Genomic DNA, 12,061 nt, shown 5'->3' on the forward strand with positions numbered 1-12,061 from the left:
ACATGACTGATAACTATCAAGTACTATCTCATGAAGTTTAAAATAAGCATATTTCATAACTCAACAACTTCAAACTTTGGTGTTGGGGCCAGAGATAGTCATACTCATATGTACCAAGAGACATGGGCAAGGAAATTTACTTCAGGACTGTTACATCAGCAAATAAAGGAGCAACAAAATAACCTTCTACCTGTAAGGAAATCAGTAATTTACAGACAGCTCGTTCTTCCAAGGGAATACCATACAGCTGTTAAAATGAATTCTACTGATTTACAAAAATGTACCTTTGTTACTTTGGGGAGAACAGCAAAGTGATGAGAATGGCTTCTTGTTGTATTTGTAATACTTTATTTCTTTCATAAAAAGAGAGCTACAATATGGCAAAAACTTAACATGTACTTTTCTCTCAAGAACGGATACCTAGGAGGGGTGCCTGGGTGGCGCAGTCGGTTAAGCATGGGGTTCTTGGTTTTGGCTCAGGTCATGATCTCAGGATCATGGGATCCATCACAGAGCCTGCTTGAGAGAGTCTCGCCCTCCCTGCCCCTCCCGCTTGTGTTCTATGTGTCTCTCTAAAATAAATAAATCTTTAAAAAAAGAAAGAAAGAAAGAAAAAATGCATACCCAGGTAACTTTAAGTGGAGATTAATAATTACTATTTGTGTTTTTCTGTATATTTCAAATGTTTCATTAGCCCTTTGGCCAGAAAAAAGAGGAGTACAAAGGTTTTCTTTTCTTTGGCATCCTCGTAGCATCCCAAGGTGGAGTTAGGGATATGCCAAGGGCCATCAGTGTGCTTCCTCTCACCAAAAGTTTCACTTCCAGAAAAAAATGAAACTATCCCTTAAGAGCTTGATTTTTTTTCTTTTAGAACAAAATGTAGGTGGCAGTGATTTGGGACTGTAGATACTTTCTATTAATTTGATTAACTACTTAAGACAGTTTTTCCTACATTATTTTAAAATGTCATCACCGTATATAGCAATAATGATGACAGAGAAGATAATAAAGCTATTTTCTGCTTTGTTCTTAATGGATATACAAAGCACTTTCATAAAACTGTTCTCATATCCTTCAATAGATACGTGATTTAGGGGAGTAGATTTGGTTTCCATCTTTTCGATGGATAAAAGGTTCCACAGAGTGTCTGTTTTCCTAGACCAGAAGGAACATGCAAGGTGATATGGGTCAATCCCTTCAACTACCAAGGTGGAATACTATTTATTCTGCCAAACCCCCACCGTTGTGGAAGGGAGCATGAGAGGAGATAATGTGTAGGAAAGCCCTGGGGAAATGGAAAACCCTCTGCAAATGTATGGCTATGTTGTAATTTTAATTAGTGCCTTTAGTACTTCTTTTAATAAAACCCTTTCCTATAACATATAGACTTAATATTAGGCAGACTCAGAACTCTTTGGATATATTTTAGGTGAATGATTTCTAATGAGAATAAAATGTAAATTGCTTCTATAGCAGGATTTTTAATACTAAAAAATATGTAAAGACAAAATTCTGAGAAGAAATATAGCAAAATACCACCATTTGTTTTTGGATAATTTTTAAAATATATTTTTATTTCTCTTTTTCTTTTCTTGTCTTTCTTTCTTTAAGATTTTATTTATTTTATTTGAGAGAATGTGAGTGAGCATGAGCTGGAGGAGAGGCAAACAGTGTTTTATCAGGTTCAGGTGTATAATACAGTGATTTAACCATTCTCTACATTACTCATCAAGGGCTCCTCAAGATAAGTATACTTTTAATTCCCTTTACCTATATCACTCATCCCCTGTTTTAATAGTAAAGAGTTCTGTTTCACTTAAGAAGGTGTTAAGTTTTGGGACTTCAATCAGCTATTTATTCAAGTAGCTGACTCTCAGGAGATTTTTGCAAATAAATAAATAAATAAGAATATATAAATATTTATATGGATAAACACACATACACATATATATACACACATACATACACACACACTATATATTTATGTATACATATATATGTGGCCTATAATACACACATATATGTGTTTATATATATATGTGGCCCAATATATATATGTATATATGTATGTATACATACAAACATATATATACATAAATGTATATATACACAATACATATATACATATATATATACACATATGTGTGTATATATATATATGTGGCCCAATATATACAGTGTGTATATATGTGTGTGTGTGTGTGTGTGTGTATATATATATATTGTCGCCACCTGCTGGCAGTCCTGTTCTACTGGGACTGTCTTCCATCCAGGTGAAATGAACTTCTATGCTAGAAATATGCTAGAATAAAAACTGCTATCTCATCTGTGTTTCAGTCATAATAATGGCAAAGTTGGTTGAATTAATTAAGTTTTTTTTTTTTTTCCTGGCTAGGCCAGGCTTTATACTAGGCATTTGATTTCTCACAGTATCTAGAAGTATGAACCTTAAATGAAACTATTTTTATGTAGGACACTCGAAGCACAGAGAGGTTATACAATTTCCCTGAAGCTACACAGCGAAGGACAGAGCTGAGCTACAAACCCAGAAAGCGGCAAACTCCTGCTGGCGCTGCTTCCAACTGCGTGACAAACACCTCTGGTCAATCTGGTGTGTGAAAGCACTACTCACAGTAAAAATATTTATTAAAGACGCATGAAGGGGTCGTGGAGAAGCAATGAAATGCAAGTCAGATGTCGTGGGGATTCACATACCCGACACCACCCCAGAGGGAGCCTTCCCTTTCTCTGTATCTCATTCCTTGTTTTTCAAATTTTACCTCTGAATGAAATGAGATCATTAAAAATAGAATAACCTGAGTTTTACCATCTTTTTTCCTCTGCAGACCTGTCATCTTTAGGTTGTGACTCAAAGTGTTGCCTTCAGGTTTGCCAAAGATAAACACACCAATGTCTATTCAACCGACCAGACCACCCAGGTGCCCCCACAGATGCCTATGTAAATGTGCTTTTTGCATCTTTAAGTACAAAGCTATTTTCCACTGCATTGCCCAGTGTCTGCTATTGGAGGCCTAATTTGACAAATTACTCTAACTCCAGAAAAACACTGTTTCCACAGGGGAATATGCTTGCTCTCCGCTGTCAGGAAACAAGAGCATAAAGTTCTCTCCAGCTTTGGTGTCCAGAAAAGGTAATTTAGTGTTCAGTGGAGCCCATCTCCATGGTGGTCAGGGGAGCATCCCCTCCCTTGAGGTTCCCAACGCTTCCTTCCCTCCCAGGACCACTCACCCTTCTTTGCAGGTGTAAGTGACAGTGTTTCCAAAAGTGAAGTTCCTCCCTGTGATGACAGCATCTTTGATGGCTGGTGGCTCTCCACAGACAACGAGATGGCAGGTAGGTGGCGCTCTGTCCCAGCTGCCTGAGGCCGAGCATTCAAGGACTGAAGGGCCCTGTAAGCTGGGAAAGAAGGGCTATTATTCACTGCCGTGGAGACGATTATATACAAAGAAGGGAAGCCAAAGTGCTTCTGTCACAGAATGGGCTAAAACAACATCACAACTGCTGCAAAATAAAATGGGCTCCGTGGTGCTGGAGGAGGGCCCTCAGACCTCGCCAAGGGATTACGTGGATGAGAAGGGGTTAATAGGCTGGTTGGGATCCAGCCATAATAGAGACAGACACCCAGGAAGTCAGGGTAACTGAAGTCAAAGGGCACTGTCCTTGTCCTGAGTCTGGGTATGTGCACTCTTGTTCCTGACTCTGACCTCCGGTCTTCCTTTGATTTCGCAAACCTCACATCCCAATGGCGTCACTTATCCACCTTTGTTTGCCTACCTGAATCTGTGTGTGTCATCTGACTTTCTACTCACTGGATCTGTTTCACTTCAGATCCCGCCGGCCAAATTTCTGACTGCAGCCGCGCCCTACTGTCCCTTCTGTTGGAACATACACATACATCCCCATGCATAACACTGATTGAATCAACCTGTTACAGTATTAAGAACTTGGGTTGTGACATGCTTTTTGTAACATCACATGCAATGTTCAGTATAAGTGTGGTAAGTTATGTTCCCAAAAAAAAAAAAAAAAAAAAATCCAGATACTATGCTTTGCCTCCGAAACACTTTTTTGCTTTCATGTTTAATGACTGAATGTTTATAGTGACTCAACTAGAGCTCCCAGAGTCAAAGTTAGGTAGACTGTTTCCCTAGGTATTCCCAGCATATAAGCCAGTCCTCACAAAGCATGCAAATATGAGACTATCTTTTACATTTAGAAACTTGTGTCTAAAGTAGGCTAGTTATATACAAATGAAACCTATGGAGTAAATAATGGGTAACGGGGTATTTTAGGAAGCTTGTGGTGCCTACGGACTTTACCTGTATCCGCTCTCACATGAATATGATGCAGTAGAAAGGTAGGTAAGCCCACTCAAAATATATTTCCCGTTATTTATGCTTTCGGGGCTAGAACACTTGACCAGTTCACACACAGGAAGAGACTGACTCCAAGAACCGCTAGCAAGACAGCGCGATTCTTTATCACCTTTCAGCACATATCCTTTATTACACCTAAAAAGGATAAATGGGGATTACAGAATACAATTTGCTTTATTTTGCATAATTCTATCAGTACCAAAACCTTTAAAAATATTGAGAATTTACACTTTACAATTTATTGGAAGAGTTCTTTCTTTTCTACTAAAATAATGCTTTAAAATTATTTCCAAGGTTGAATACTGTACATCTCCCCCATAGGGAACCTTGCTGAGTGACAAGTAGAAAAATGGAGAGTTTGGCTTGTCCCCAGGTTATGTCATGGATTAGTAACTGCAAAGAGTAAATTCCTAGTTTGGGAATGGTCTGGTTTAGTATGAGTGCCTGAGCCAAAGCTCCAGGTTATAACCAAGAACATTCCTTAGCTTGAAGGGTCTTCCTCCATGGCACCGGTCCTCAAGGATGCTGGTCACAATGATAAGTTACTTGTCAAGGGATTTAGGGATTCTGGATAGGAATGCTACCAGTAGGTTACTGAACTTGATTCCTTTGCACTACACATAATCCAATTAATTCCATATTAATTAAAAAACATCCTCTGGGATTCTTCTACCTTTCTTTCAGTTTTAGGTCACAGACAGCATGTCACCAACAATTTCTACAATGTAGTGTTAATCTTACACACTTACCTATATGTTATTTTACTGCCATAAGTAAATGCTGACCCATCAATGCCACCATTTTCTGGAATAGCAGGTACACCACAGTAAACAGCTAGAAAGTGCAAAAATAAAGGAAGTGTTGCTTTTTTTGCAAGCGTGTATAAAAATCTCTAAAAGCTCAAGGGCAGCTCTAAGTTCTCTTGTCACGTTTAAAGATAAACCCAATAGTTGGGTTTTAAATACAAAGAATATTGATACAACCTAACACATGACACGTCTCTACCTTAAATTTCTAGTATTGCCAAACACCATGAACCTGGGGGAATTTATGAAACATACCTTCGCAATATGGTAACAGATGACTCCATTCTCCAGACTCCAAACATGTGATTTTGGTTACTCCCAACAGCTGGTATCCTTCCTCACACGAGAATGTGACTTGGGCGCCCAGTGTGTAAACCTCACCAGAAGAGTGGCCATTTTCTGGATTTCCCGGAGCCTTACATTTTATAGGTTCTTGAAAGAGAGAAAAAGTTTGTGTGGGACAATGAGTGGTGTTCACACAACCACGCAGGGTCTCACGACAAAAAAATTTCACTACAGTTAAAGTGCCAGTTAAGTCTTGGGGGCGGGGAGGAAGCTTTTGAAGGGAGATATGGAAAGGGCTGGGGTACACTGGACATTAGACGAGAACATACATTTAATAGGCACTTAAACAATAATATTTTGAAACACAGTGACTAAGAAAAATGTACAAAATTTATCTGGCTAAAAGGGAGTTGTTTATTGGGAAGTAGTGTGGTACTAGGAGTTTATTAGAAGAACTTTAGCAGCTCCTACCTCTCCTGACTTCATGCCTACCTTTTTAAAAGGAACAGGCTTTCTATCAAATTGAGCTAAAGGCCATCCCCTGGGCAGATGTGAGAAAAATCCCCAGCCTCCCTTTCCAAACAGACTATGGATCAGAAATCCTTTCTATGTATGAACTGGGGTTGGTCACCATTTCTAGGAAGAGAAGTAAGTTAAAGGGATATTTATGACTAGACTTGGATAGGAGTAAATATAATACTTGGATCATCAAAAAGGGAAGATATGTGGATTCAATCTTTCTGAAGGTCATTCTGGGCATGGAAGTCAAGGACTTTATTTGTATTTATTTTTAAATTAATTTTTAAATTTTTTTCTTTGGGGGGGCAGAGGGAGAATCTTAAGCAGGCTCCACACCCAGCATGGAGCCTGATGCTGGGCTCAGTCTCGGGACCCTGAGATCATGACCTGAGCCAAAATCAAGAACCAAATATGTAATGTACTGAGCCACCCAGGCACCCCAGAAGTCAAAGACTTTAACTTAAAAAAAAAAAAAAGTATTTATTTATTTCAGAGAGAGAGAGAGAGAGAGCGAGTGAGCATGCACAAGTTGGGGGAGGTGCAGAAGGAGAGAGAAAGAGAGAATATCTCCAGCACGCTCCGTGCTGAGTGTGGAGTCTGACGCGGGTCTCGACACTGCAACCCTAAGATCATCACTTGAACTGAAATAAAGAGTTGGATGCTTAACGGACTGTGCCACCTAGGTGCCCCCTAAGTTGAGAACTTTAAATGAATCCTCTCAAAAAGTAAATGCCATTATAAGACTTGATTTTGAGACTTCCTCTTTACTTTCTATTTTCTGGGAGTTGGGCCTATATTACCAAAGCTATGATAAAATCTAGAGATATGATAAGGGAACATGTCAATTTTTTTCAATAATGTAATTCTGTGTGGCTGAGGCAGGGAAAACAGACTGATGGTGAAGTTGTCTTCTTTGCTCTGACTGTGGCCACAGAGGCCGGTGACGATATTTCTAAATCCCCTCTGTTATCCCCGTATTCTGCAGATGTTGCTTCAACATTCTGGTGGTATGGTTGGCTCTCTGTTTTATGTTCCAGAGATTGGGAAGTTGGGAGAGGCACAGGCTCATTTAAAGCCTCTTTAGTGGTTATTTGTATGTTTTTTTTTTTTTTTTAAGATAGTTTCTCTCTTCTCTACCTGTCCTTTGGACTTGAAAATACTACTGTATTTTTAAGTAACATACATTTGATATATATACTTAAATAAAAAAAAATTAATAAGCTTCCCAATTCTACACATACTAGTTACCTGCACAGTTTTTACCATCTCCTGTGTAGGGTGGGATACATGAGCAAACATAGGATCCATTCGTATTCAGGCAGGAGGCATACTCACTACAGTCTGACCCAACTGCACATTCGTCAACGTCTAAAATGAAGACAGCTTACAGGTAGTGAAGTTGATTGATTTTTTTCTTATATATCAAATACTCCTTTTTTTACTTGTAAATCATTACATATTGCTTAATGCATAACACTATAGATACCTTTCTAGAGTGAAAATATACTAAATATAGTAGTCACGATCGCATTGCAGACACACAATAAAAGCTATTATTCCCCCATGTTAGAGGTGGTAAGTATGAGAAGAGAGATAGATGGAAACAGTCTCAATATCGAGCCTGGTAGCAATTCCAAATATTTCTGGCATGTCTGGGGACAGCTGCTTTGTCACTGTGACTTGCCCAGGGCTTACTGGGATGAGATGACGTTAACAAAGGAATGTCACAAGAAAGCCTCAGGAATTCGGGAAGACTGTCTCCCAGGGAGCTAGAATGAACCCAGATGGTATTGCCAAGATTTATCTCACCAAGGCACGATGGTGCGATGCCATTCCAGCTCCCGTTATCTGTACAGAACATCCTCGAGTCGCCCAGCAAATAGTAGCCATTGTTGCACTGGTAGGTCACTGTGCTGCCAGCGTGGAAATCCTCCGCTGAATAAAAGCCGTTCTCCAGCGGGGGTGGCACCCCGCAGCGGATGCCTGTGAGGGGGCCGGGAAGAGCACAGCTACATGAGGACGGAAATGCTGGACGCACATTTTGTCTGTATTAAGCTAGCGGTTCAGTTAAGGGGGACTTTCTCCTTGAGCATAAACGCAGATGCAGAGCCCTGGGGGTGGGAGGAGGCAGTGGCGGGGCAGGGGGAGGGGCAGGCTGTAGCCAAACTTGTGCCCTCAGCATCCAGCTGACCTTCTGGCTCAGAGCGGGCCTGCCCCTCATTAATGAAAACAAAACATTTCTGAAGGTCCCACTAGACACCGTCACGGGTGCTGAAGTTACAGTGATGAGCCACGGAGAAGAGCCCCTGCCTGTGGAGCCTCCTCTCTAGTGGGAGTAGAGAAACAAGCCACAGGAAACACACTTGTCAGCGGGGACAGGTGCTATGGAGGAACTTCGCTGATTGCTCCACCTGATGAGGCAGTTGGCTTCCCCTCAACCCTCACTTTGTATTTCCCTACTTTGCTTTATTTTTCTCCAAAGCCCTTATTTCCGGTCCTTATTCTTCACTATAAATAAACCATATTTACTTGTTATTTCCTGTCTCTCCCATTTCAGTGTAAACTCCGTAAAAGAGACTTTCTCCCAGCTGTTGCATCGCTAGGACACGGATCATTGTCTAGCACATAGTATGTGGTTTAAAATCCCTGAGTAAATAAATGACTGGACGCATCCAATCCGAGAGATCTTTTCCCGTCTCCCACCCAGCCGTAACCCACCTCTGTTGGGGCTCCAGCTCCCAGCTCTGTCTTCCCTTCCCATCCCGTTCCCTATCCCAGCCGGGGGGCAGCCACGGGGCTGGTCCCTTCATCGCCCATCTCCCTCACAGAGAGTGAACTATTCCATGAATAGCTACTGTGTTTACGACTGTGGTGTATTTAGCTTTTATCTAGCATTCCTGAAAAGTGTCCCTGTGCCCCAACATCGGTCAGGAGCTACCGAAAGGCCGTCCACAAAGGCAGCTCACGTTCACAGTGGGGGAGTGGTTGTGTCCACTGTCCTTGATTCAGACAGTACTGCACAGGGTTCCCAACCATCTGGAAGCCTGGATCGCAGAACACACTGACTTTGGAGCCTGGCTTTAAGTTGGCTGATGCGGTTCGCAGATGAGGTACTGATCCTTCTAAAGGTGGACAATCTGCAGGCAGAGAGCACAGGCACATGGATTGTCAGCACCCTCGTGGCAGTGTCACCAGGTCAAGCGTCTCAAATCACGTGTTGTACCAGCCTCTGAGACCGATGCTACTGCTACTAAGCCACACATGCTACCAGGTGACATGTGACCAGATTACTGGCAAGCAAAGCGACTAAAAAAACAAACCCTATTTGAGGCCACCACTTTTCCTCTTGCCACAAAAGTCAGCTGAATTTTTTTTAAGGAAAAAGGGGTATTTTAGAAATATTAATGAAGTGTACTTGTAATTTATCAAAACCCCTGAATTCTAGGACAGATTTAGAAACCTCTTCATATACACTGAGTTTTATGACCATTCAGAGCTGGATTAGGCAGTGTGTGGGCTGTCACACCCACTGCTTTTCTCTCTGTGCCATCTGTCCCTAGACGGCTGCTAGGAAGTTACAAGTGCCCATCTCGCACAGGACAGGGCTTTGGTGGCATTTGAAAAATTAACCATCCCCTTCCTCTAACTCTATTTTCCTAATCTTATTTTATCGTCCTCCAAGTTTTCTCCACAGTGAACTCTGTACTCTCCAATACAGCATGTGTTTAAGTATTAAAAAAATAAATCCTTTGGATAAAGGTAGAGTAAGGGTGAATTACTAGCTACACAACAGACTGACAGGCACACGTTACTTGACCAACGGTGCATTTTGGAATCATCTCCTTTTGCAAGAAAATCTTGGGAATAGTCAAGGGATGGCAGTTAACAGAAGGAGAACATTCTAACCAGAACAGAATATGCTCTTGTGATTGATCTTCACTCTTCCCACAATTCCAGACAGGAAATCAGGCCAGGCCAACACATTTCCTTTTTTGAGTTCCTCTGGGCATGACGTGGCCAGTGACTTCACCTGGAAGTTTAAACATGCATCTTTAGATAACCTTATCTGTTTCCGTATGACAAAGTTATTATATCTTAATTGAGTCGTCTTGAAAACATCCACAGATCAGGGGGGAGGCTGGGGAAGGGAAGGAGGCTTTTGTACAGTATGATTTCGGGGGTAACAGAGAAGTCTCTTCCCTCCCTCTCTCTCCTCCACGCCCATCCTCCCTTCTCCCAAATACGCCAGTTGCCAGATAGTCTGAAATTCTCCACCCAGAATTTCTTGTGTCCAGCTCTGCAGTTTATTGAGGTGCTGTAGAGGTTCCCCACACCGCATTCTCCTGTCTTCTGCCTCTGATCCAGAGGTGGGTTAACTCAGGCCTAGACAAGTTCTGCCACTATAATAATAAGGGTAGACATCTGGAAGCCCTCGCTATGTGGCAAACAAGACCACGACTATACCTGTCGTGTTGTGTGTGATCTGCTGAAGCTCTACCGCGCCATCTGTCCATCTTTCACAGATAAGAAAACCAAAGCTTCGAGAGATGGAGTTAACAGTTCAAAACCAGCACAACAAGGCTGTGGTAGAACTGGGATTTGAACCCAGGCTGTCAGACTCCAGACTGGCTTTACCACAGGCTCCTCTGTTACTCTCTAAGCATGGTTTTATGGCCAGCCCTCGACTTCTGCATCTTTAGTCAGAGGGATGTGAACCAGTATTCTGATTCTCTCAAGCTCGGAAATTACAAGGTATCTTAAAATTATCTTGTCTAATGAGATTTAAATACATCACCAAGAAACTGAAAAGGGGATTCACTGAAAGTGACTGCTGATAACCTCCGCCTAGCTTAGTCAACCTCCACCTAGCTTAGTCTATGACCGTAGTGTCAAATGATATCGGTGGTCAAATGTGAAAACCCAGAGGCCGCAGTAAGATATGGCATCATTAGTCTATTCACATTTTCACTAGGTTTGTACCTTTGCAGCTCATTACTGTCATACACTGAAAATGGAATTGACCTGCTGTGGAGACAGGACATAGTCCCAGAGGTTCAGCTGGCTTATGGAGCCCACAAAAGACTCAGCTGGGTTGAATCCTTCTCCTTTTTGGTCTTGTTCTTGCCCAACAACTAAGGCACCACCACCTAAAGACAGGAGAGAAATAAGGAGGAAGACTGACTTCATGTCTGTTATTCCAAAAATGCTAACTTATTGAAATCACTGCCAATAGAAAGGTATCGGGGAAAATTGTTGAACAACGAAATTACCTACATGTTTTACCTATAAGGACAAATTCAATATTTTATCTAGAGCAACTTAAAAAACATCCACAGAAGGTTTAGAATATTATATTAGATTTACAAACATTTAACTCTAAAAACTGCACATATACATACAGACGTGCATGTAATATTTTATGTCAACAAAACAGGTAAGTTCTGTTTTACCTATGTCCTTGCAGGAAGTCACCTTTCGTGACAAGCTACCAAGAACTGCTCTTCATTTTCTTCTTCTTAATCCTGAAATGCTTAAATTTCTATCACCAGTTCTAAGGTAACTTCTAAATTTGCCAGTGGCAAATTCAATGGAAACGCTTCATAGTCACCTCTGCTGATTTCTCTTTATCATCAGTTCCTATCGGCCATTTCATTCTATTTAACTGTCCTTCCTGGATGTACTGGACGGTCTGTGTTTGCCCCTCCAGAGATACCTGCCACCCTCCTCAACTCTGCTTTGTGCCCACAAAGGTTCACACCATCTGGCTGCCTTGTTCCTCTGGCTTCTGTTTATACCTGCCCAATGGAAGGACCAACCCGAGATAAGAAAGTCATAGGAAAGAGAAGTTTAGTTTCCTGGATCCCTTCCTCCCAGGCAAGGTTTAGGTTTGCCTAAATTCTGGCAACAACTCCCACTCCTTGTCACTTGGGCCATTCCACTGTTGCTAGTGGGCGCATCTCTTGGGCCATTCCACTGTTGCTAGTCATGGGTGTGTTTTACTGTCATTACTTTGGTTCTCTTAATTCTGCCCACACCTTTGAAAATCCACACTTC

The 12,061-nt window shown here is 41.5% G+C and overlaps 1 protein-coding gene across 3 annotated transcripts in view; it reads right to left on the reverse strand.

The window, feature by feature from the left end:
• Nucleotides 1-12,061, reverse strand: part of SVEP1 (sushi, von Willebrand factor type A, EGF and pentraxin domain containing 1) — a 181,881-nt gene that overhangs the window by 53,123 nt on the left and 116,697 nt on the right. For 2 of the 3 annotated variants that reach the window (XM_082696827.1, XM_082696829.1), the window contains exons 28-36: nt 11,030-11,154; nt 9,914-10,037; nt 8,974-9,144; nt 7,817-7,990; nt 7,256-7,375; nt 5,459-5,635; nt 5,147-5,231; nt 4,341-4,532; nt 3,250-3,417 (exon numbers count right to left, since the gene is read on the reverse strand). In XM_082696827.1, coding sequence (XP_082552953.1) covers nt 3,250-3,417; nt 4,341-4,532; nt 5,147-5,231; nt 5,459-5,635; nt 7,256-7,375; nt 7,817-7,990; nt 8,974-9,144; nt 9,914-10,037; nt 11,030-11,154 — 1,336 coding nt within the window. The remainder of the gene's footprint in view (nt 1-3,249; nt 3,418-4,340; nt 4,533-5,146; nt 5,232-5,458; nt 5,636-7,255; nt 7,376-7,816; nt 7,991-8,973; nt 9,145-9,913; nt 10,038-11,029; nt 11,155-12,061) is intronic. The other variant, XM_082696828.1, reaches the window with a different exon arrangement.

This window comes from Mustela nivalis, assembly GCF_964662115.1.
Source record: "Mustela nivalis genome assembly, chromosome: 13".
NCBI classification, from domain to species: domain Eukaryota; kingdom Metazoa; phylum Chordata; class Mammalia; order Carnivora; family Mustelidae; genus Mustela; species Mustela nivalis.